This window comes from Malania oleifera, chromosome 2 (genome assembly GCF_029873635.1).
Source record: "Malania oleifera isolate guangnan ecotype guangnan chromosome 2, ASM2987363v1, whole genome shotgun sequence".
NCBI lineage: Eukaryota > Viridiplantae > Streptophyta > Magnoliopsida > Santalales > Ximeniaceae > Malania > Malania oleifera.
In genome coordinates, this window is record NC_080418.1 from 145,024,768 (window position 1) to 145,052,038 (window position 27,271).

At 38.2% G+C, this 27,271-nt stretch overlaps 1 protein-coding gene across 1 annotated transcript in view; it reads left to right on the plus strand.

The window, feature by feature from the left end:
• Positions 1–3,671: 3,671 nt before the first annotated feature.
• Positions 3,672–27,271, plus strand: part of LOC131147964 (uncharacterized) — a 39,799-nt gene continuing 16,199 nt past the window's right edge. Inside the window, exons 1-2 of the mRNA XM_058097662.1 lie at positions 3,672–5,102; positions 5,192–5,381. Coding sequence (XP_057953645.1) covers positions 4,056–5,102; positions 5,192–5,381 — 1,237 coding nt within the window. The 5' untranslated portion in view covers positions 3,672–4,055. The remainder of the gene's footprint in view (positions 5,103–5,191; positions 5,382–27,271) is intronic.

The window sequence follows — 27,271 nt, forward strand, 5'->3', positions numbered from 1 at the left end:
ATCTCTAAGATTCCCTAAAAATATATGTTGTATAACGGGGTGAGACACCTCTCAGTAAAGGAGATTAAGTTAATAATAGTGTGTGGTCAACATGCATTTCAGTGTATACAAAATCATACATCTATCTTTTAATTGAAAATAGTATGTATACTCATTGCTCATTTCTCACAGTATAAATTAGTACTGAAAACAATTACATCATTTACATAAATAAACAGATATACATAAAAGACTCTCCCTGGAACTAAACGCCATGTATAAACCCCCATGGTCAGGGTTGTGCTGCCCAAAGGCTGGACAAAAACCTGGGGGATCAACCTAGACCAAGTCACTCCTTGTTACCTACGTCTGCAGGCTTCCGCAACTCTCTTGTGGGTTCGATTGCCTTATCACTTCCTGGAACGTACTTCTAGGGAAGGTAACATCTCTACCTGGGTCAATCGGCTAGACCACCCAACACCACTCTCGCAGTACAGTGTGGTCACACACGGTCAACTGGTGAAACTCTTTTTAGCAACAATATTGTGCTCACATCAACTAGGTCCTTAGGGTTCTTAGAGCATATCATGCAATTTAAGTAATTAAAATTGTAATTTAAACTCATTTTACACAAAACTCGGCCCTCAGCCCTCTGTTACAACTCGGCTCTCAACCGCTGAATAAAACTCCAGCCCTTGGCCGTTTGGTAAAACTTGGCCCTTGACCCTCCCATAAAATTTCTGCATTTCTTAAACAGTTCCAATACGTCTCGCAAACAGTTTAGTATTTCATATGCATTCTCATTTCTAGTATTTCCATAACTCTCAAAATAGCATTCACCTACCACACAATTTCTCATATTTAAAACATAGTCCGTTGGTAAACAAAAAGAACATTGTATAAATGGTTTGTAGATTAAACTGAGCTTTCCACCATTCTTTTATACTCAAAATATCATATTGTATATCCTAGGTTTGAAAAAGCTCCCTTTGAACGGTTGGTTTTAAAAAAAGGATAACTGAAAACATAATTATATGTACTCAAATCGTATTTCAATTAGTTCAAAATCATTAAACTGCTGCATTAACTTAATCCCCTTACCTGTTTTCGAAACAGAAACCGAAACGGACTGAAAACTCGAAAACTAAACCCTAGCTTTTTCCCTAATTCAAGAATCCACTTCGCTAGACTTGTAGAGATTCGCCCCCTAATCCTCGTGGTAACTTCTGTTCGTCGAAAAGGGCAACAACAGAGAGAGATTGAAAAGAGAGCGAGAGAGAGAGAGAGAGAGAGAGAGAGAGAGAGAGAGAGAGAGAGAGAGAGAGAGAAAGAGAGCGAGATTTAGTTTTCTTCATAAAGAAGCAAACAAAATCCTATTTATAACCCCTTGACCTGGTCAAATTCATTGACGAAATGGTGTCTTCGTCGACAAACTGCGGAAAACCTTTCGTTGACGAAAGAAGGACTTCGCCGACGAACCCTAAGCTTGATATTTTTTGTTGTTCTGGATTTCTTCGTTGACGATACTCTGAATTTCAGCGACGAACCTCAGAAGGGTCTTTGTCGATGAAAGCAGGGGATTCGTCGATGAAGCCTGCTGAAATCCCTTTTTTATTTTTTTTCTTATTTAATTTCCTTATTTTCTAGGTTCGGGTCTCTACAGTTGGCTTCACCGCCTCATATCAATAATTTAAAATGCCTCATTGAATTTATCCTCTCTCTCACCGAAAGCCTTAGCTATGACTTCCTTAGTCATACCCATTGCTTCATAAATGTATCACATTGCGGGTTTCTTTTCCCCATCAACCAAACGGAGTACATAGACAAGTGGGTCCGTCAACTTAAGAGCATAGACAATGGTACTCCAAAAGGTAGGTATTAAAACAATACTAACTACTCTTTTGCTAGATGTCTCCTTTGCCCATTTAGTAGTATTCCAATCTTCAGAAGTAAATATCTTCCTCAAGTTGTTTTTTCAAATGTGGATTGAACGAAGGGTGATGAAGACAGTTGCAAATCTTGTAACTGCAGGCCCTTAGCAACTCCTTTCCTTTAATGAACTGTCTCATCAAGTTCACCACATCAACACGGTTATAAATATAACCATTCAAAAAATTGCCCTTTTTAAAGTTTCATTAATTAAAGGCATCTTCCCAATATCCTCCAAAATTAAATCAAGGCAATGCGCAGCACACAGTGTCCAATATAAATGTGGCCTCTTTGCTTCCAACAATCTCCCTATTCAAAAATCAAGGAGTGAAGACATTTCCAAACAAATTAAAAAATAGTAGCTAAATTTCAGTAAAAAGAATGTTATCATTATGTATTAGTTATAATTTATAAACTCATATTAAACTAAATATTTAATTAATAATTACATATAATATTATAACAAGCATGCAGGCAACAGACAGCAGAAAGAAGAAGAAGAAGAAGAAGAACTGAAAAAGAAGAAGAAGTAGCATGCAGCAGGACGCAGCAAAAAGAAAAAGAAGAAGAAGAAGAACAAGAAGAAGAGAAGCAATAGGTAGCAGCACGCAAGCAGCAGCAACAGAAGAAGAATAAGAAGAAGAAGACTTATGAAGGTTCGAAGGCTCAAAGACGAGCTTCGCTGTTGGTTTGAAATGTCGAAGATGACGTGACAAACTCATGACTAGTTCGAAGGCTGGCAGAATAACTCGCGAGGGCTCTTGCTGGTTCGAAATGAAGTCGCAAAGGGTCGTGCTTCTTCGAAATGTTGAAGATGAACTCACAGTTTTGGTTCGAAGCTCGAAGATGAGGTCGCAAAGTCTTCTGGCTGGTTCGAAGGCTCGCAGATGAACTCACGCTGCTGGTTTGAAGGATTGCAAAGGCTCCTGCTGGTTTGACTGTGCAAGAAGAAGGGTCATGGGGCTTCGAAGGGCCGAAGGGGGTTAGGGCTCCTATTCGTTCAAATCGAATGAGGGCTACGACTCTAGTCTCTCAGTTAAAAGACTAAAAATTTACAATGCGCGACTCACTGCGCCTGTCGCCTCACAGTGCCTTGTCTCGCCTTTCGTCACCTCATGCAGGTCGCCTCACCCCACATGGTTTGAGGCGTAAGCCTCTTCGCCTCTCTGCGCCTTGTGCCTAGATGCGCCTCAGACGCACTTTTAACTACTATGGGTGACATGTTCTTATTACCTAGTAATTTAGGTAATATGAACCATGAAACATTATATTATTTCTTATTCCTAAAAACCCATTGCCTACTGGATTCACGTTTTAATTTTAACTTGCCTCCAACCTTCTAGGTTCCTTTGGTAGTACCATCTTTCTAAAAACCTAAGTAACAAAGTACTTAACAATTAAGCGGTTGAACTTCTCAATCTAAGACCTTATCTCCTCTCGCCACCTCGTGGTAGTGTAGTGACTTAGCTAAGCACTGCTGCCAATGGTGACCTCTCACCTTCTCGACACTACAACTATCGTGAGGTTGCTTGTTGGAAGCTTAGGCCCTTGGCCTTCATACTAGTAGGTAAATTAAGTATGAAATGTTAAACATTGAATTCAAATATGATTTTATGAATCCGTTTTGAATTTAACTTGTACCAGTTATTAAGTCTAAAATCTGAATTATTTTAATTGTTTAATATCTAATATCTAAATATACTATTCATTTCAATTTTAACTTTTCAAGGCTTAAGACTATAAACTTATTTCAAGGATTATCTAATAAATAAATTTGCACTACTTTTTTTAATTTTTTAAGAAGTTTTTTTTGAAGAACCGTTATATTTTTCTGATCTCAACACGCCCTCAATTTTTTCAAATTTTATTGGGTTAAAATTAGACTATCTTTCTATTGCAGCGGTTGTGTTATTTTCCTCGATCACATAAATACAATTGCTCGAATTCGGATCGAAATCAAGATCCGTTCTTTAATACCCCAAGAAACCCTAGAAAATGACTGTTGCAATCACGACGACGCAGCGTTCCATTGATTGAAGTTGCTAAAACCTTAGGAAAGAATACAGGTGCGTGTGCATATTCCCATTAGCTATTGGTTAGCGCTTTTCTCCACTTTTGTGGTTAGGGTTGTATGTGTAAGGGTTATTATGGCTAGTGGGGAATCGAGCGACGAAGATTTGAATGATGGAAAAGGCAAATATCATCGTCATAGCCGGAAAAAGGATTCTAGGTCCTCGGGTAATCGTCGTAGTTCTGAGAGAGAAAGCGATTTCTCGGATTCTGAAAAAAGGGAGAGGAGTAAACGACATGAGAGACAAGATGAGCACAGAATCGGGAGTAAAGATGGCAAAAGGAGGCATGGTGAGCAACGTGAGCACAGGAAATCTCATCGAAGTTCTGATGAAGAGGACTTGCAGGCGGAGAGAGAAGGGCGCAGGCGCGATAGAGAAAGAACTCATAGACAGGAAAATGGAAAAAAGCATAGACGGCGAGAAACTGAAGAGGATTATAGAGTTAAGGAGCGAAGATCGCGTCGGGATTTGGAGAGTGAGGATGATGCTGTCAAGGAAAGGGATAACAAATTAGAGATACCTAGTAGGGGTACTGATAGGGGTACTGGTGATAGGCAGAGGAGGCATAAGGATGGAGGTAATGATAGCAATGCAAGACGTAGGGAAGATAAGGAGAACAGAGGTAGAGAAGATAGTCGGAATAATGGGGAGAAAGACAAGGTGGGAGACGGGAGGTCACGTGAAGACTTGAAGTCTCAAAATCCATCGACTTTGCAAGAAGGCAATGTAAGTATGAATACCCAAAATTTGGGTAGGAGCGGGGGAGTATACATTCCCCCATTTAAGTTGGCCCGGATGATGAAAGAGGTTCAAGATAAAAGTAGCATCGAGTACCAGCGGCTGACATGGGATGCTCTTCGGAAGAGTATAAATGGTCTTGTTAACAAAGTTAATGCTTCTAATTTAAAGAACATAATTCCAGAACTCTTTGCAGAGAATTTGGTCCGTGGAAGGGGCCTTTTCTGCCGGTCGTGCATGAAGTCTCAGATGGCATCTCCTGGTTTTACAGATGTATTTGCTGCATTGGTTGCTGTTGTCAATACAAAATTTCCAGAAGTGGGTGATCTCCTTCTGAAAAGGATTATTTTGCAGCTTAAGAGAGCATATAAACGGAATGATAAGGTGCATTTTTTCTCCTTTTTTTGTTTTTTTCTATTGCTTTGTACCTTATAATGAACACTATTGACGCATTTTTATAATTGTATTATCAGCCCCAATTATTAGCAGCTGTTAAATTCATAGCACATCTTGTGAATCAACAAGTTGCTCATGAGCTCATTGCTCTGCAACTACTTGAAGTTTTGTTGGAAAACCCCACTGATGATAGTGTTGAAGTGGCTGTTGGGTTTATCACAGAATGTGGATCGATACTTCAAGATCTTTCGCCCAAGGGCTTGCATGGTGAGTTTAATGCCTATGTGGGTTTTCCACATATTGAGATGCAAACATTTTTGCACTTTGAATGATGGTATTTCTTTTATTAGGTTATTTTTGGCTTGTTCATTTTCTATTATTGAATTTAATTAATTAATTTTTTTCTTATTCATGATGCAATGTAAAATTGATCTTTGAACTGTACATCAACTAGTTGAGCAAGACAAAGACTCTAAGGTGTTTTTAGGAAATTCTGAATTAACTTATTCTTTGTCTGGGTTTTTAGAGTTCCGGCCTTAGATTTGAATTTGGATAAATACAACAAAAACAAAATCAAACCTTAAGCCCCACTAGATGGGGTCGACCACATGAATACTTTTTTGCCAAATCACACGATTGAGGGCTGTTTCCTTGGATAGCTTAAAAAGCTATTAAATCCTAGCTCACTATCTCACTCCAAGTTAATTTAGGTTTACATATACCCCTTCTACTACCAGTAACAATAACTAGTTCACTCCTCCTGATTGGTGCGCTATTTAGCCTGCGTTTTAGAAGCCCAAACCATTTAATTTGTCTCTTCCTTATCTTATCTTTTATGGTGCTATGCTTAATTTATTGCACATATGTTCGTTCCTCAATTTATCCTTTAAATTTATACTTCTAATCCACCTTAGCATTTGCATTTGGACAATTTTTTCTTTTTAGATATGTTGTTTCTTAGTTGCCCAACACTTTCATCTATATAGCTTGGTTGGTTTTGTAGTAGTCCAATAGTCCTATAGAACTTCCCTTTTAATTTTTATTTTATGCCCATACAGTACGTTGGAAGCACTCCTCCATTTTACCCAACTTGGTTTGACTCTATGTATTACAGGTGAGGGAAAAAAATCACACATGTTAACTTAAATTTCAAATTCAACAATAACCAACACTAACATGGTTTTCACACCCTATTTATGAGAATGCCTAATTACAAGAATCACACATAAAACCCTAAGACACATGAAGTTACAAATATACTCCTAAACCTCCAAATACATGCAAACCTACTACAACTAAACTTGACATATTTGAGTTTAGGACCCAGTTATCCCTTGATCTTATTCTTCGAAATTGGTCTCAAAATTGGGTCATAATGATTCATCCAAATACTTGCTTCCTATTCTAGATCAGTTCTCTCCTTTTCAAAGAAACTTGTCTTCATTGAGTTGGGGGAAACACCAAAGAGTCCATCATCATATAGAATCATCTTGTTTCATATGAACGGAGTACACTTCAATTTGTTTAGTGCAAAGACCCTAGATGGCTTCAACTTATACTTCTTCTTGTTGATAGAGAGAGTCTAGGAATTTTAATAAGAATCATGCTTAACTTCCTATAAAACATCCATGGATGGCCCAAAAGGATATGAAAAACCTTGAGAGAAAGGATATTGCGCTGCATTGTCTCCGCAATTGAACAAATCTTGAAGGTAAGCAAGCAATGGTCATGGACCATCAAGTCGGTATTGTTCAACCCAAGCAATTTTGTATGGGTCAGGATGATGTTAAGCAGTAATAAGGGTGAAGAACATAACAGTATAGGTACTGCCCAGGGGTAAAAAATGGAGAGAATATAGAGGAGATGGGAGCGAAAAAAGGAGGAGGAAGAAGGAAGAAGAAGGTACAAGCGGGAGAAAAACTCACATTCAATTTGATTTAAAATCCACAATAACCAACCTTTTCATGGCTTTCACAACCTATTTGTAAGAAAGCCTAAATTACAAAAATTACACATAAACCACTAAAGATACGTGAAATTACAAAAAAATTCTTGAAGCACACAAATATTACTAACAAACTCCCAAATATAGACAAACCTACTACAACGAAACTAGTTGCTAGGGGTGGCAAAATGGGTTCACGGGCTGGGTCCGGATGGTTCGTAAATGGGTCGGGGTTAGGGTTAAACGGGTCACAATCATGTGAACCCTAACTCGTCCGTTTAATAAACGGGTTACCTGTTTAAAAATATAATTTATTTATTTTAAATTTATGACAAATTTTTTTATAAAAAAAAAAACAACACTCCTTCTCCTTCATTTTATTTATTAATATTTAAATAAGAAAACTTAAAATGTAGAACCCTACAAAGACCCATGTCGCAGCATCTTCAGCATCAGCCTAAACCCAAACACGATTACACCAACAATAAACACAAAACATTGCAAGCTTGTCTCAAACATTCAAACAAAATATTTGAGATGGCGATCACTCTTCCAACATGGCGACACATGAATTCCATAAACCAAGCACTGTCCATGACAAGAAATCCTAGAAAAATCTGTAAAAAATGTAATGTTTATAATTAATTTATAGGCAATTTTTCTTACAATGACGGATTGCCCTTCTGCTTCTTCATCTTCTCACACGACTTCTCTGCGACTGAAACCCAAGCTAGCGGCTTCTTTAATTTTCTCTCCAAAGCTCTTGCAAAAGTAGAGAATGGAGAAGATGGGAAAGAGGTTTCTTGGGAAGGTGGCGATCATCACAGCTTCCACTCAGGGAATCGGTTTCAGCATCACCGAGTGGCTCGATTTGGAGGGTGTCTTTGTCATCGTCTCTTCTCGTAGGTAGGTTTGTGTGATGGTGAGCCGGTGAGGGTCCTGACTTCTGAGGTAGTGAGGGCCATGAGGCTGAGGGAGAACCGGGGAGTCGGGAGATGGGAATGGGATCATGTGAGATGGTCTTAGGCGGCAGGCCACTCCACTACTCTAGAATCCATCGGGGATTGGGGATTAGGTTTGATTTTGTATATACAAATGAGGTAAACGGGTCTCCCACCGGGTAGCCCGACTTGAGCCCCTGTTTATAAACGGATTAGTTCCGGGTTGATATGTTTATAAATGGGTCAGCTTGTATAAAATCCTAACCCGTTTTAAACGGACGGGTCACGGGTCACCCCTTAGGTTTGGGCTTGTTTTGCCACCCCTGCTAATTGGGTAATTTAAGACCAAACAATCTCTTGACCCTATTCTTGGAAATTGGTCTCCATATTGGGCCAAAATGATCCATCCAGATACGCTTCCCATTCAACATCACAAAAACTAGCTAATCCAAAAACAAAAAGCGAAAAAAAATAAATTTAAGCTAATATGGCCAATAAAGTATGTTGGATATGAGTGAAGGCCATACTACCACAACACCTTGTAGAGAACACCCACAAGGAAGTTAAAAAAACAATGTTGTCCCAAATCAGATCTATTGATGGAGAACGATCTCGAAAATTGGTGCTCTTCATTAGATTACCCATGTTGCTGCAAAAACTGTACATTGCTACAAAACCTTTGCCTACTTTTATCTCCGAAACCCAACAAAATCAATCAAAAAGAACTGTTGAAAGATTGAGGACCAATTCAACAATCTCCCAACAACAAAAAAGCGAAAATTGTTGCTCTTCATTAGATTACCCATGTAGCTGCAAAAACTGTACATTGCTACAAAACCTTTGCCTACTTTTGTCTGCGAAACCCAACAAAATCAATCAAAAAGAACTGTTGAAAGATTGAGGACAAATTCAACACTCTCCTAACAACAAAAAAGCTTGTTCCCTAAGAATGGAGCTGCAGAGCAATTAAGAAATGATTGAGCATGATCCTGACTGCTAGCATAACAAATAACACATGCATTGTTGGTCTACAAGTTGCAACACATCGTTGTTGAAAAATCTATAAGAATGACATTCCACGCAAAAACCTTTACCTTTGAAGTAATGAAGAAAATTTAAGCCCTCCATAGTTGATTAGCAAGACTAAGGGAATGGAAAGACCATCAACATATGGTTGGAATGTATGTATAATATTGAAATAACCTACTTTGTGGGATTTTGGAATGAACAAAAGTTTAACCTCTTTCGTAGGCTATTTGTAATAGTCTTGGCCCTACGTCCATGAGGTATTGCTTGCTTTAAAGGGCCTCATGGTTTTTACTCACGAAAGGTACCTTGCAAGGTTGAAGCTTTAATCATCCTTCTATGGCCATGATCTCCTAATTCATGTCTGATGTGGGATTGTGACAGACTCTTATGTTTGATCTCTGTAGAGTGGCCCTCATAGGATCCACCCACATAATAGTACCTTCATGGCGGCTTTGATGATCTTGGATTAACTCCAGTGAGGTATTGTCAATTTTGGCCCTAGGCTTCACGGTTTTGCCCCATAAAGGCCCCTCACAATGTTGAAGCCGTAGCCATCTTTACATGGCCAAGATCTCCCTAATACACTTCCATGTGGGATCGTCATACTATTCTTTGTCAAAATTCAAAGGTTTACCTCGATAGCCTCTCTTATGTGTTATTTTTTTCTTCTTCTTCTCCATTCATTTCATATATGCTATGCATTCTTTATGAATGAATGTTCTCTTTGTTTCTTAATCTAGTCTCCCTATTTTTTAGAATCATATCACTTCATGTCTTTGTAAGACAACACTTGGTCCCATGATAGTAGTTAAAAGTGCGCCTGAGGCGCGTCTAGGCGCGAGGCGCAGTGAGGCGACCAAGCTAGTGCTTCATCCTTCTTCAAGGGAGGTGACCTTCAAGAGGTGCAGGTAGGCGCATTGAAGCGCACTGATTCTCCAGGCGCGGTGGGTTGCGCCTTGAAATTTTTGAAGCTGTTAAGAAATAAAACGTAGCCAGAACCAGCCCCACCACTTCCAGCAATCCAGTCTTCAATAGTTCGACTTGCACCAGCCCTAGTCCTTTGTCTTTGACCCTTCGAAGCAGCACGAAACCAGCAGGAGAAATTCGTCTTCGATCAATCGATCCTTCGAAGCAGTACAAAACCAGCTGGAGCCCTTAGTCTTCGACCCTTCGAAGTTGGAACCAGCATGAGGCTTTCGTATTTGACCCTTCGAACCAGCACGAGCTCTTCGTCTTTGAGCCTTCAAACCAGCAAGAGCCCTTCGTCATTGAGGTTTGAGTCTTCATGAGTCGTCAGGCTGCTTCAATTTTCAAACTAGTAAGTTGTCGTCATCGTCTTCTTCTTCTTCTTCTTCAGTTCTTCTTCTTCTTCTTCTTCAATTCTTCTGCTTCTTCTTCTTCTTCTTCTTCCGTTCTTCTTCTGCTTCTTCTTTTTCAGTTCTTCTTCATCCTTCTTCTTCTTCAGTTCTTGTTCTGCTTCTGCTTCTTTTTCAGTTCATTTTCTTCTTCTTCTTCTTCTTCAGTTCTTTTTCTTTTTCAGTTCTGCTGCCTCCTGTCGGCTGCTTCTTTGTATAATATTAACTTGCATTAAGCCTTTAAGTTAATATTATATAATGTGTAATTAATTATGTAGTTTAATGCAAGTTTATACTTTATAATTAATATATAACATTTTTTACTGAATTTTGCTGCTGTTTTTTAATTTGTTTGAAAATGCAGTAGACAAACTATACATTTTTCTGAAATATATTAATATAAAACATTTTTTACTGAATTTAGCTGCTGTTTTATTGTACTCTTTTCTTTTGATATTGAAGATGCTTTTGGGCGTTCAGCCAGGCAATTTTATTTCATTGCCAATTTGAAGCTTGAAATCTTGCATGCATAATTACTTATGTTGAACTATGTTTGTTTCACTTGGAACTTGGTTGTCATAATTACTATTGAATATTTTGGCATTTTAAATTTTAATATAACTATTGATGTGTTTTTATATCAATTACCCACCAAATAGGCATTGTACATGCCTCTCCTTATTGAGGCGCGCGCCTTCGCCTCGCGCCTCAGCTTCAAGTACCCTCTGCGCCTTGCACCTTTGACTACTATGGTCCGGTTTCTGAAGCTGTCCTGGTCAATTGTAATTATAGCAGCAACTGAGAAAATGGTTTTGGTGATGATGGTGACTGGTGCTAACTTGGGTGGCTGTGTCATCATATTACATATTAGCTAGTAATTTATTTTGATTTCTGTATGTTATAAAAGTGTGAAGGAGGAAATGAACAGTGATCCTGATTGATTTTAATGCATTGCCCATTTTCCCTTCGTTCTGTGGCCGTATAATAGTTACTTTTATAGGCGTCATGGTTGTGTCATCATATTACATATTTGCTGGTAAATTTATTTTGATTATAAAGGAAAAAAAAATGAAATCTTGGAGCTTCAAACTTTTACTTTTTCTAATACTATAAAGGGGACTCTCCCTTTGATGTCTTCTCTGAAAAATATCAAATTTATCCCTGTAACTACCAATAATTAACCAAAATACCCCTACCATCCATGACTATTCAAAATACCCTTTTAATTATGTCAAATATATCCCTATAACTACTAATAATTATCTCAAAATACCCTACTAACTATTTATAACTATCCCATAATTCCCTTATACTCTTTAATTCTTAGTTATTTTTTTTATAACTTCTTAAAATTTTAAAAAATAGAGAACTGTGGAACATGCAAGCAGTGTGTGCCCATGGCTAGTTGATTATTATGGTGATGTGGGCAAATAGGGGAAAATTGTTTTACAGTAGGGTCTGCAGAAGAATCTGGGTAATAGGTAAAATTAATGCTTGAAAATTACGGATTCAATTTGGTTTAGAGGCGCTATTAATCAAAGTAATAGAGATAAAAAGGCAAAAAATTGTCAGCAACACACTTTTAGGCTCTAGGAATCACTCATAGGAGAAGGATGTTTCTCACTTCCTAAGTTTCTGGGTTTTAAGGCTTTGCAACAAAATTAGACAATTTTAGTCCTACACTGCACAGAAAATGAACCGAAAGTTTACATTGACTCTCGCGTGCTTAAAATACTGGCGCTAAACTAATCCTGAGCATCAATAATTCACCAAGTAAAAATAAGGCAGGCCCAAAATGACTCAAAATAAACATTTGATATACTCCTAAAATAGAGGCCAAAGTAAATACATTTCCTTGCTTGCATCATTCTCCTTGGTTTGAAAAAACTCATCCTTGAGTTTTGTAGTGTGCTAGAGTTTAATGCCTTGATTTCATGGATTGCAGTCCTAGCACATGATGACATGGCCCATGTTGATACCCTTTACATTCTTAAGATGTGATAGGAGCTATGACACTGGAAAGTGCTTGTTGACCATGATATCGAATGTGTTAGGGATTTCAAAATCAATGGTGGGAACGCTACTTTTAGGAAGCATGTTGACTGTAAGCTTTGAATCACGAACTATAGCAATGAGCTCTTTTGGTTTGTTGAAATCTTTCTACTAAAAAAATATCTTCCAGGGCTTTGACCTTCTCGAAGACAATGTGGATAGCTGAGGAATATGTGGCACAATAACAGGCTTGTCAAGCCCTGAATCTTTGTTTCCCCTTTCCCCAAGAATTTTCTTATCTTCAGTTTCTAATCTAGATTGTTTATTCTCCCCTGTATTGAGCACTTTAAGAACTTTTTTTAGGAGAAACAACTTCTGTTTTTGACTTTCCAGCAAGCTATTTGGAATCCTTAGTGTGGTACAGGTGATTCAGCAGGCAGTATATGCTTAGGTAATTGATTTTCTCGCTGCTTAGGCTTTCCTGCATGCTGTTCTATGGGGTTTTGGATTCCCAACTTGCAGTTTTTGCAATGTAGTCTCATCCCTGAGCTTTTCATCTTGCTGTGATAGCTTTACTGGCTGTCCATGGCTGCAGAAAGCTGTTTCTGGACTTTGTCAGATCTCATGAACCTTAGAGATTTCTCCTACTTGGCAGCCACTTCAATTGCATCTTCCAACTCAATTAATTGTGCCTGAGCCATCTCTTTGAATTTCATATCCGAGACCACTCCTACATCGAGCTACAATCATCTGTTCATCCTTAACTACTCCACATCTGACAGTTAATTCTTCGAACTTTTGTGCATAGCTGACTATGGTTACCTTGTTGAAAACTATGGAACTCATCATAAAGTTTTTGATTGTCTGTGTCTTGAAGTACTTTTTTTTGTTTTTGTTTTTGAAGGCATGTCTAATAACTTCCCCCTATTTTTTTTGGGGCATTTCATTGTCTAATAACTTCTCCCTTTGTTCACTGCTTTTTGAGATCCGGTGCTTGAGAGGGTGGGAAGAGACTAGAAGGGTGGAAGAAGGCTTATATTTCCTTGGGTTGTAGGATTACTCTCATCAGTGCTTGTATCTCTAATATTCCTATTTACTACCTCTCACTTATTAAAATTCCTATGAAAGTAGCTGGGAGTTTAGAGAAGCTTATGAGAGATTTTTGGGTCTAGTATTGGGAGAACAAGAGGGATCATCTTGTTGTTTGGCAGGCGATTATGGGACCAAAATCTGAGGAAGGCCTGGGCATCAGTAGTTTGGTTTCTAAAAACATTTCTTTAACAGGCAAATGGTTAGAGAGATTCTCTTTGAGAGTATGGTTCCTTACGGCATAAAGTAATAAAGAGTAAGTATGGTATTCACTATTCATAGTGTGGGACACTAAAGGGAGTGGAATTAGTTCTCATGCGTGCGCCTTGGAAATTTATCTCTCAGGTTTTTGCCTCTGGTTTTTTCTTTCCTCTTATTTGTTTTTCTGTTGGTTTTTGGGATAGGGTTTTTTTTAGGAAGATATTTGGGTGGGTGTCGGGTGAGACTTCGTTGGTATACCTTGTACCTCAATTGTATTGACATTCATCTGTGCATGATGCTTCTATTTCTGAATTCTATTCTTCTGAGAGAGGTCTTGTGTCCTGGGGCATCTGTTTCTTTAGGAGTCTCAATGAGAGATAGATAGAAGAGCTCACTTGCCTGTTGTGTGCATTTTGAATTCATTCATTTCCAAAACCGAGGATAGGCTTTTGGATTGGTGATTCTTCAGGTTCATTCTTTTCAAAGTCCTTTTTTGTTCGTCTGACCAAACCTATTATTGCAGTTCTTTCACCTGAATAAAAGTGCGGAAGGCTGCTGTTCCTTTTAGAAGGCCTTATAATGCTCTCAGTCCTGATGTTTGCTTGATGTGTGGCAAGGAAAGTGAAAGTAATTGTCATTTATTCCTACACTGTGAGGTGGGAAGGGCATTGTGGAATAATTTGTTTTCCTCCTGTGTCGAGGATTGGGTGGCTCCGATGACTACTTATGATTTCATATTGGTACAGTTTTAGGGCTTCAGAAGGAAGAGAAAAAAAAAAGGTTTTATTTTGTGTTGTTTTTGCTATAATGTGGACTCTTTGGCTTGAAAGGAAAGCCAGGATATTCAGAGATCAGAAGACTCCAGTGCAATTGATTTGGAAGAAAAATTCATTTTTGGCTGGATTTTGGGCTTATTCTTTACGGGTTAAATCATCTGCAAGTTTCCCACCATATTGCAGCTGCTGCCCCCTCGCTTTTGAACACCATAGTACAGACATCATATTTTGACACCTCCTCTGCCATTAGAGACAGACACTAATCCTTCTGACTGAAGTTATAATTGCTGTCATGCCTTCAAAATCTCAGCCTTGCCGGATTTTTCTCAACACATCACCACCACCATTGGATTTTTCTTTCTTTTCCTTTTACTTCTAAAGGTTTCTTTTCTTTCATTTTCCTTTATTCTATTCTCTCTTTTCGGTTTGTTTTCTCACCAACCAAACAGATCACCTCTTTGAACTTCCTTTCTTTCTTTTCTCCCAAAGACCCAAACAAATCTAAGGATTCTTGTTTCTTCAGCCCTAAAACCATGAAGAAGCAATAAAGATTTTATGTTTTGAGGAATCTTGTTTCTTCAATTTTCTTGGATTTGAATATTGAATTTTGATTGAAGAACTTGCAATCCCTTGTTGCTTAAATATTCTTCGATTGATTTTCATTAGCAGAATTAATTTCTTGCGTCAAAGGGTACTTACTGTAGTATTTTCAAGCGGTTGTCATTACTTTTTTAGTTTTAGTCACTGGTGAGATCTTCTCCTCTATTGTTATTTCTTTTCTAGTTACTACTGCTAATGATTTTTTCAATAGTTGGTTAGTAGTGGATATTTTGTGTTTATGATTTGTAGGCTTAGTATATGTGTTTTTCATTTGCAAGTTTGGGAATGTACACAATTCTTCAAAAAGTACTATTGCATGGTTTTTTTTTTTTTTTTGTTTTAAATTTTAGTCTAGCTTGGATTCACACTCAAAATTGTATGCCTTAAATTTTGTTTATTGTATTGTGTGTGTGGTTTCTGCTAGTTGTAGGGTGTGATTTAGAAAATTGTCTATGTGAAATAAGTTTAAAAAAAAAAAAAAAGCATGAGTGTACTTCACCTGTGTAACACAAATTTTTTGTACACACAAGAAGTCCCAAGCTCGGATAAAGGAGCAAGGTTGTATTATGTAGCTGATTGCCAGTGTAAGACTAAGTTAAATTATATTGTTATGAGTTCTGACCAAATTCACCTCGGTCAAGGTAGGTGCGCCTAGGTGCAAGGTGCAGTGGGGCGACGAGGCTAGCACCTCATCAGGGTTGAGGCGAGGCGACCTTCAATAGGCGCAGGCAGGCGCACAGAGGCTCTAGGTGCAGTGAGTTGCGCCTAAGATATCTAACCTTTTAACTTCATTTTTTTTTAACCTTTTAAGAAAGAAAACGTAGCTAGACTCTAACTAGCCCTAGCTCTAGCCAAAGGCTTCGACTTAAACCAGCAGGTCCAGGCTTCGTCTTCAAGCCTTTGAACCAACACGAAACCAGCAGTCCAGGCTTTGTCTTCACGTCTTCGAGCCTTCATCAGCAAGAGAGCCATCACAGGAGCCCTTCATCTTTGAGGTTTGAGCCTTCGAACCAGCGCAATCTTTGTCTTCAAGCCTCCGAACCAGCACGAAACACTTTCATCTTCAAGGCTTCGAGTCTTTGAGCCATCACTAGCAAGAGAGCCTTTGCAAGAGTCCTTTGTCTTTGAGGTCCAAGCCTTCGAACCAGCACGACCTTCATCTTTGAGTCTTTGAGCCTTCCACCAGCAAGAGAGCCTTGCAAGAGCCTTCAAACAAGTGAGAGGTTTCGAGCCATTGAGTCGTCATTGTCAATTTTGGTTTGAATGAATCAATTGTATATTCAATTGTGTATTCTGTACATACTCTTGTCCCTATTTAACATGTACACAGAGAATTAAATATGGAAAAACAGAAGAGGACACAACTTGCAGTTGAGATGTGTAGTTTAGCTTCGGTGGGGGGTCTCAATTTATAGCTTTTGGCTTGTGGCTAGATCTCATGGTAGGTGGCGGTGGCTCACCCACCATGGTAGGTAGCGGTGGCTCACCCACCATGGTAGGTGGCCGTCATCCACCAACCGTGGCTGTTAGTCACATTGCTGGCCGTCATTCATCAACCGTGATTGTCGTTCACACTATAGGGATTTCTACAAAGCTATTTACATCCTAAATTATCTCTGTTAACATTCCCCCCTCAAATTGATGCTGGTAGATCAAGAAGCATCAATTTGTCAACCAAGAACTGATGCCGGTGCCGAGATAGAGCTTTAGTGAATATGTCTGCAGTTTGATGTTCGGTGGAAATTTGAGGAAGAGTAATCACTTGTTTGTCTAAGGATTCACGCATGGAGTGGCAATTGACTTCGATATGTTTCGTTCGCTCATGGAAAATAGGATTATTGGCTATCTGAATAGCACTGGTATTATCATCATGAAGAGGAGTGGGGTGAAGTTGAGATAACCCAAGTTCACCCAATAATGCACAAAGCCATTTGATCTCAGAACATGCAGAAGACAGAGCACGATACTCTGACTTAGTGGAGGACTTGGAAACTCTGTATTGCTTCTTACTCTTCCAGGAAATGAGTGCATTGCCTAAGAACATGCATTAACCAGTAATAGAGCAATGAGTATCCACACATCCGGCCCAATCAGCATCACTATACCCCACCAACTGTAAGGAAGATTCCTTAGGAAATAACAACCTGTGTGTCGAGGTGCCCTTCAGATATCGGATAATGCAGCGGACAACGACTAAATGAAGATGTCGGGGAGCCTGCATAAATTGACTGACTTGCTGCACGACAAAAGAAATATCAGGATGAGTAATGGTTAAGTAGTTCAAACTCCCAACAAGCTGCCGATATAAGGATGGATCTGATAGAAGCTCGCCTGCCTCTTGATGAAGCTTAAGATTTACCACCAAGGGAGTAAGAATAGAGTTACCTGATTGGAGACCAGCCAATGAAATCATTTCTTGCTTGTATTTGTGTTGGTGTAACAACATACCAGTCGGAGTAATTTGCACCTCAAGGCCAAGAAAGTACTGTAGGGGACCAAGATCTTTCATGTGAAAAGAGGCCTTGAGATGCTGTTGTAATTGCTGAATTAACGCAACATCAGAGTCACTAATTACAATGTCATCAACATATATCAGAAGCAATACAATTCCTCCAGAAGTCTTGCGAAGAAAAAAAGAGGAATCAAATTGACTTTGAGTAAGAAATTTATCAAACCATGCATGTGGAGCTTGTTTCAGTTCATAAAATGATCGGCGTAGCCGACAAACCTCTGAGGAAAGTGTAGCAAACATGCCGGGAGGTGGAGACATATAGAAATCTTCCTTCAAATCCCCATGTAGAAAAGCATTCTTCACATCCATCAGTCGGAGAGACCACCCCTGCGACACAGCAAGTGCTAAGGTAGTCCGCACAGTAGTCATTTTGGCAACAGGTGCAAAGGTCTCTTCATAATCAATACCATACTCCTGCTGGTTCCCAAGAGCCACGAAACGGGCCTTATATCTATCCAGTGACCCATCAGATCGAAACTTGACTGAGTACACCCATTTACAACCAATAGGTTTGACACCAGAGGGACAAGTCACAAGGTCCCAAGTGTGATTATCTTGAAGAGCTTGGATTTCTTCTTGCATGGCTTGTTGCCAACATGCTTGAGTGGCTGCCTGGGCATATGAGTGAGGAACAAAAATAGTGTTGAGATTTGCAGTAAGCGAGGTATGAGGAAAAACCATACCTATCTGGTGGGCGTGTAACCTGAGTCGAGCGCCGAGGAACCACAGAATCAAATGACGGAGCAGTGTTTGGAAGGGGCGTTAAAGAAGGAGGAGGACATCGATGATATATCACACCTGGTTTAAATCGCTCAATAGAAGAAGACATATCATCAAAAGCAGGAAGAAAAGTAAAAGGAGTATCAGAAATAACCTGAGATCAAAAGAAAAATTGATTTTCAAAGAAAATCACATTTCGGGAGGTCCGAAATTTATTTGCATGAGCATCATAACAAACAAATCCTTTCTGAGTCGGACTATATCCCATAAAGGCACGCATGACAGACTGGGTAGCAAGCTTGTGACGCTCCATAGGTGGAAGGTGAACAAAACAAACACACCCAAAAGTATGAAGTGTTTGATACTCCAGAGATATGCCAAATAATCGAAAATAGGGAGAATCATAATTTAGAGTGACAGTAGGCAAATGATTGATCAAATAGGCAGCAGTAGATAAAGCTTCTACCCAGAACTTAGGAGTTACAAAAGAATCAATCAACAATGTACGAACAACATCTAAAAGGTGACGATTTTTACGCTCGGCAACGCCATTCTGTGGAGGGGTGGAAGGACATGAACACTGAGAGAGAATACCCTTCTATTGGAGAAAAGATCGAAAAGGATGAGACATGTATTCGTCGCCAAAATCTTAGCATAAAATCTTAATACAGGTAGAAAATTGGGTTTCTACATAGGCAACAAAAGTTTGGAAGGTTGAGAACACGTAAGCTTTAGAACGAACAAAATAGACCCATGTGAAACGACTGTAATCATCAATAAATGTCACAAAATATCTGTATTGATCATGAAAAATAACAGGAGTCATTCTCCAAACATCAGAATACACAATCTCAAAGGAATTAGAAGCACGACTACCATGTGTAGGGAAGGGTAAAGTATTACTTTTACCAAGACGACAAGTAGCACAGTCAAAAGATACAAGAGATGAAGAAAAGGAATCTTTGTTGCCCAAGAAACCATGTTTCATAAGATGATCCAAGACAACAAAATTAGGATGACCCAATTTCTATGCCAAACTTCATTATTATTGGCATTAGCTGTACAAGCAAGAGAAACAACATTAACAGAAAATTGTAAAGGAAATAAATGTCCCACTTTAGGCCCCTTCGTGCGCACCGTCCCCGACACTTGATCCTACACAAGACAACCATCACGAGAAAAATGAACATCATAGTTATTATCTACCATTTGACCAATAGAAAGCAAATTGATAGACAATCTAGGTGAGACAAAAACATGAAATGAAGAGCCCAAATTACCAATAGCAGTAATTGGAAGAGTACTGCCATCAGCAATCTGAATATTTTGTGTGCCTTGATACTTACGAACATCATGGAGACCCATCATATTACCAGTCATATGATTAGAAGCGCTCGAATCAACAATCCAAGAAGTTGACTTAGAAGCCGTACCATGTAGGCCTAAGGCTGTAAAAGTAGACACAATCATCTGTTGGACCATTGCTAGTGTGAGAACAAACGAATTAGAGCTTACAGTGCGTGGCGCAGAAGAAGACGAAGAGGACCAAACAGCAGCCTGAAAAGCTTGGGGTTGGTGATGTTGAGGGCGCACTCGATAGTCTTTGATGAAATGACCTACTTTCTTGCGGTAGTTACAAACTTTCTTTGAACAATTACAAGCAATATGACCAAACTCCTTGCAACTGTAACACTGCAACTTGTTCCTCCCTCTCCTTTGTGCTGCATATGCTACATTCACAACCTTAGAAAATACCTTCTTAGAAGTCATACCCATCTGAGTGGATAACCGCTGTTCTTCACGCAACAAATATCCCAAACAAATATCCAAAAAAGGAATCGGATTACAGTTCAATAAATTGGTGCGAACGGGCTCAAATTCAGGTTGAAGTTTCATAAAAAACTGATTGCGTTGACTCTCAGCATGAACCACTTGAAGAGCAACGAGTGCCGCAGGGGGAACCTTAGCATGAACAATAGCTGAATATTCGCTCCAAAGATTAATAAAACTAGAATAAAATTGTTCAATAGGTAAATTACCTTGACTGTAATTACTAATTTCCAACTCCAATTGGAACTTCCGAGCACTGTGATCTTGTTGGTAAATACGGTGGAGATAATCCCACATAGCATGAGCCGTAGTAAAATAGCGAAGAGTGGTCACAAGGTGAGACTCAATTGTCCTTAACAGCCAAGAGATTGCCTTAGCATCCTTGACCTCCCATTGTGCAAATTCCTTTTCATCAACGGGAACTTGAGCAGAACCATCAATATGATTTGACAATTCATTCGCTTTCAAGAACATTTTAAATTGGAATTCCCAGGTAGGGAAATTCTTTCCATTAAATCTAACAATAGTCTTTTCAATAGACATGATGAAAGGCACAAAGAAAAAATAAGCCCAAGCAGTCAACCAAATAAACAGCAAGCTTGTCCTGTGTTTGAAAAATGACACAGTAGAGGAAGAAACACAAAACCTTCGTCGTTACGCCAAGAGGAGTCGAAGCTACTGAGCACCACAAAAACTGCTGACAGCCACAAAGATCCCCAGCCACCACGAAAAACGAAAAACATTGAGATGAGTAGCCTGCAATCAAGAATAGTGTGTGCAACTGAAAAAAACAACTCTGGTAGCCATAACAAAACTCAATAAAACCACCAACGTGGACTCCATAGAGAAGACCAACTCCCACGAAAAGCAAGGCGGAACTTGCTGAAACCGAGAACAACGAACTCAGAAGAGGGGCTCTGATACCATGTCAATTTTGGTTTGAATGAATCAATTGTATATTCAATTGTGTATTCTTTACGTACTTGGGTCCCTATTTAACTTGTACACGGAGAATAAAATATGGAAAAACAGAAGAGGACACAACTTGTAGTTGAGATGTGCGGTTTAGCTTCGGTGGGGGGTCTCAATTTATAGCTTTTGGCTTGTCGCAAGATCTCATGGTAGGTGGCCGTCATTCAGCAACCATGGCCGTCATTCACACTACTGGCCGTCATTCACCAACTGTGGCCGTCGTTCACACTGTAGGGACTTGTACAAAGCTATTTACATCCTAAATTATCTCTGTTAACAGTCATTGCCAGTCTTCATGATTTGTTAGGCTGCTTCAAACTAGTAAGTATTCTTCTTCTTCTTCGTGTTCCTCAAGGCTCAGTATTTTGTTGCTGCTGCTTGCTGGTGGCTGGCAGGCTGCCCTGCTCTTGGCAAGTTATAGATTAACTTGCATTAAGCCACTATGTTGATGCTTTTGGGCCTTCGGCTTGGCAATTTCAATTCCTTTCTAATTTGAAGCTTGAACTCTTGCATGTGTAATTACTTATGTTGAACTATGTTTGTTTCACTTGGAACTTGGTACTTGGTTGTCATAATTTCTGTGTGTTGAATATTTGGCATTTTAAATTATAATATTACTATTGATGTGTTTTCATGCCTATGTTGATGCTTTTGGGCCTTCGACCTGGCAATTTCATTTCCTTTTTAATTTGAAGTGTAATTACTTTTGTCGAACTATGTTCGTTTCACTTGGAACTTGGAACTTGGTACTTGGTTGTCATAATTTCAGTGTTTATGTTTTGGTATTGAATAGTTGGCATTTTAAATTATAGTATTACTATTGATGTGTTTTCATATATCAATTACCCATCAAATAGACATCGAACACAATTTTAATAATTGTGCGCCTCACCTGCCTTCGCCTCGTGCCTTTCGCCTTGGCTCCAAGTACCCTTTGCGCCTCAATGCGCCTCTGACTACTATGGGTCAAGGGAGTAGACTAGGTTAGTATAAAAGGGAGAGGGTTAATAAGTTAGCACAAGAAACTAAGATTAGATTAACAACTTGGGGCTATAGGGGCTTTTATGGGAAAAAGTATGGAAATAATGGAAATAATTACCTTCAAGAGACGAAATGTGTAGGAGAGAAAGTTAGAAAAATTGAAAAATCAAGATTTAAACTTTGGTACATTGACAAAGAGAAACATAAAAACAGGGTGGGTATTGTTGTAGACAAAGACGTAAAACATCACGTAGCATATGTTAAAAGAATAAGGGATAGGATCATTAAAATTAGGATAGCTTTAGGTCTAGAGATAGTGAACTTCATTAGTGCGTATGCTTCCCAAATTGGCTTAGTGGAAAATCTTAAAAGACAATTTTGGGAAGATATGGATAGTATTTTACAAGGGATGCCAATGATTGAAAAGACATTCATAGGAGCTGATTTGAATGGTCACATTGGAAAGGATAATATAGGATATGGGAAGATACATAGAGGCCATTGATATGGAGATAAAAATGAAGTTGGTGATACAATATTAGATTTTGCCATGTCTTACGACTTGGTTATATTGAATACTTGCTTTATAAAAAGAGAAGAACACTTACTAACTTTCAAGAGTGGGTATAATAAAAGCCAAATAGATTTCTTCTTAACTAAGAACAGGGATCTTCTATCTTATAAGGATTATAAAGTTATTCCGGGTGAAAGTTTGGCTGCAAAACATAGAGTATTAGTATTAAATATACATATTAAAAAATGGAAGAGAAGAAGTAGCATAAATCAACATAAGAGGACTAGATGGTGGAACTTGAAGGGAGATAATATAGTAAAATTCCGAGATGAATTGAACAAAGAGTGCGATTGGACACAAGAGAATAAGGTTGTTGCAAATACTGTTTGGAATAAAATGAAAAATTCTATTGTAAGGATAGCAAAAAAGGTTTTAGATGAGTCCAAAGTAAGATACTCGGGTAGTAAAGAAAGTTGGTGGTGGAATCAAGAAGTCCTAAAAACTGTTAAGACAGAATGAAATTGGTATAAAATACGGCAAATTATAAAAATATAGAAAATCTTGAAAAATACAACGATGAAAAAGAAAAAAAAATGCAAAAAAGGCTATTAGTGAAGCTAAACATAGAGCTTATGATACTATATGTACTAAATTAGATACAAAGGAAGGAGAAAAAAACATTTATATATTTGCTAGAGCTAGAGAAAGAAAATGCAAAGATTTGGGTGATGTAAAATGTATTAAGGACGAGAATGTTAAATATCTTAATTAGAGAAGAAGACCTAAAAGAGAGGTTCCGGAGATACTTTGATAAGTTGTTTAGTGAAAATCAAAATGAAAGATTGAACTTGGAAGTGACAAATGAGGATAAGATTAAAAACAAGAGATTTATTCACAAAATTAGAGTAGTTAAGATTGCATTAAAAAATGTGAAAAGTGGGATATCAATATGACTAGATAAAATATCAATTGAAGTTTGGAAATGTTTAGGAAATAAAGGAATTATTTGGTTAACTATTCTATTCAACACTATTACAAAAACCAAGAAAATGCTAGAAGAATGGAGGAAAATTATGTTAGTACCTTTCTATAAAAATAAGAGGTGACATTCAAAACTATAATTACTATCGTGAAATTAAGATTTGAGTCATATGATGAAATTATAGGAAAGGCTAATTGAACATTGAATAAGATTGGAAACGAAGATTTCAAAAAATCAATTTGGTTATATGCTTGAGAAAGCAACAACAAAAGCTGTTTATCTTTAAGAAGTTTAATGGAAAAGTATAGAGAAAAGAAGAGGGACTTGCATATGCTTTTTATTGACCTAGAGAAAGCTTATGATAGAGTACCTAGGGAAGTTCTTTGGTGAGTCTTAGAAAAGAAGGGAGTTTGTAGTAGATATACGGAGGTCATTAAGGATATGTATGCTAGAGTAGTGTCTGGTGTTAGGACTATAGGAGGAGAATCTAGAGATTTTCTCATCACAATAGGTGTACATCAAGGTTCTATTTTGGGTCCTTACCTTTTTTACTTCAGTAATTGATGAACTAACTTGGAATACCCAAAATAAGAATTCTTGGTGTATGTTGTTTGCAGATTATATCGTGTTGATTGATAATAGTAGGAGCAGAGTGGAATCTAAGTTAGAACTTTGGAGAGCCATATTAGATTCTAAAGAGCTTAGGATAGGTAGGTGAAAAATAGAGAGGATAGTTTGTGTTGGAATTGGTGTATTCCCAAGAGGGGGGAGGGTGAATTGGATATTTAAAAATTTCTCCTAGGTCAAACCCAAATCACCGACAGTATTACACAACCTAGGGTCTTTCTAATCAATCAGAAATACCACGAACGTATAATTGAGCAGATATGTAAAACAAATACAGCAGTCTCAGTATTTTACATTCATTCAAGGCATGTATGTAAAACAATTAGAGCAATAAATAATGACATACATGTGCAGGAAATAAAGTGCGAAAAATAAAAGCATACACCAAATGTGTTATCGGGGTTCGGCCAAAATTGCTTACGTCCCCGCCTTAAGCTACAGCTCAAGGATTCACTAAATGCTCGCTTCGGTTGGAGCGACACCGATTACAAAGCCTCTCCTTACTAGGTGAGGAATACCTAGGTCAAATTTACAGGGCTGACCTCAACTTTTACAACTACACCTTACGGTACAACAAGTCCTTCTAATCAGGTCTGAACTATCCGGTGCTCTCCTAAGTCTGAGCAATTCGGGACTTTTCACAGGGCAAGTCTCCCTCTTCCAACCACACGTTGGGAATACAAAAGATATAAAATATTTGTGTACAATAAAGATACTTCTTATACAAGCTGACGATGTACAACAATAAGGCACAAATACACTCACACAAGATATGAAATGAAGTTCAAGTGAGTATGTGTGTTTTTCTCAATAATGATTATGCAATATTTGAAGGAAATGATATATGCTTCAAAGATTTAACCCCAATAGATTTGTCTCCAAAAATATTTATCAATGAAAACTTAGGAGAACTTAGGGTTTTGCTTTCAAATAGATTTTTCCCAAATCAATATGTATGATCTTTGATGAGAAAGAAATATTAAATATGTGCTTTTCTAAGATCTCAAGAATACTTAAACAATATCTCTGAAATATATTTTAAAATAAAGTGCTGGAGATCTCGGGTTTAAGCTCAAACAAATTTATGCAATAAGAACAAGTGAGCTCTTAGAATCTTGCAATGAATGTGCAAAGATTCCTAGTTTTCTCCAAGAAGATTTATCAAGAAAATAATCGGGAGAAAAACTTAAGATCAACTCTCAAAAAGATTTTTGAAATAAAATGTATATAAGAAAGAGATGATCTTACAATGAATATGTAAATGCCCAAAATAATAATTCTTAAACAACCCTCAAGTGCAATGGATTCAAGTGAAGGAAGTAAGAAAAAATTTAAATGCTCTCTTAAAAATAGTTTTTAAAACAATGAGAGTATAAGAGAGTGTATAATCTAAGCACAAAAATTTTGGGTGTAATTATAATCTTAGCATTAGTTGGAAAAAGAGTAATGGAGGGGTATTTATACTTTTTCTGAAAATATGACTGTTTGGGGACACGAAGGTCATTTTGAAAATGTTTAATTAAAATTAAACACGTTTTTAAGCGCTTAAAATGACCTGAGCTCGAGAGGTTCGATTGACCAAGGACAAGGGCCGGTTGGCTGAGCCAGGGTGATTTTCGAACCTTTGTAGGTTCGGTCGACCATGGGTAAGGGCTGGTTAGCCGAGATAGTATGTTCGGTCGATTGACCCAGTTTAACGCATGAAGGCCGGTCGCCCGAAGAAGGTAGAAAAAATCATATTCATAGTTTGGTTGGCCGTGGGATTTTAGTTCAAAATGTGGTCGGTCGACCGAGCCTTAGTCAAATTTTTGACTTCAAGCTTATGGTGTGGTCGGTCGACTATGAAACCTCAATTCAAAGTCGATCAGTCAACTGAGCGGAGTCAAACTTTGACTTTGGGCTATGAGTGTGTTCGGTCGGCTAAGGGCTATAACACAAACTAGTTGGTCGACTGAGGCATTTTAATTAAGCCTAAAAACACAAAGTCTTTGGTTCCCTATGGCCAGTCTATGGTTATTTTGAGTTTACATTCACATCATGCATGATATGCATTATTACAGACTACATATAAAACTAAAATGCATTTACAAAATAAAATCTATGTCTTCTTTCTTGCTCTTTTGATCCATGGAATTCCGCCAGATGATGTGTTCTTTGAGTTCTTCAGGCTTTCATTTCTTCTGTATCTCATGCGTGTGCTGTATTATAAACCTGTTCACAAACTAGATGCACACATAAAATCCTTGTGTTTTGTTAGCATCAAAATAGAGATCGGACTCAAAAAGTCAATAGTTTGGGAATGATTTTCTCATTGATTGAATAATTACTGCCTAATTTACAGCCGTACAATCTTGCCTAATTAGTGCTACTACCTAATTTATAGCCATACAATCTTGCCTAATTACTGCCGAATATCTTCCTCATTTTTCAACACTCCCCCTCATGCTGGCTTGAAGATATCTTCCATAGTCAGCTTGCCCATCAAAACATCAAATTGCTTCTTGTGCAGCCCCTTAGTAAATACATCAGCAATCTGTTCAGTAGTTGGGATGTATGGCATACAAATCAACCCACTGTCAAGTTTTTCCTTGATAAAGTGTTTAATTACTTCTACATGCTTTGTAAAGTCATGAAGAACGGGATTGTAGGTGATTGAAATTGCTGACTTCTTATCGCAGTATAACTTCATGGGCAGCGAATCTGAAGCCTTCAAACTCCTCTAACATTCTTTTAATCCACATAACCTGACAAATACCATGAGCCACTGCTCTAAATTCAGCTTCTGCATTGCTTCTAGCAACCACATTTTGTTTTTTACTTCGCATAGTAACAAGGTTTTCTCCAACAAAGGTACATTATGTGGATGATGATCTCCTATCTGTTATCATTCCAGCCCAGTCGGCATCGGTGTAGGCTTCAATTTGTAGATGTCAACTTTTTTTAAAAAATAGACCTTTTCTAGGAGTCCCCTTCAAATATCTCAGAATTCTGTAAACTGCTTCAAAATGCTCCGGTCCAGGTGAATGCATGAATTGACTAACCATACTTGTAGAAAATGCTGTATCTGGTCGTGTATGAGACAGATAAATCA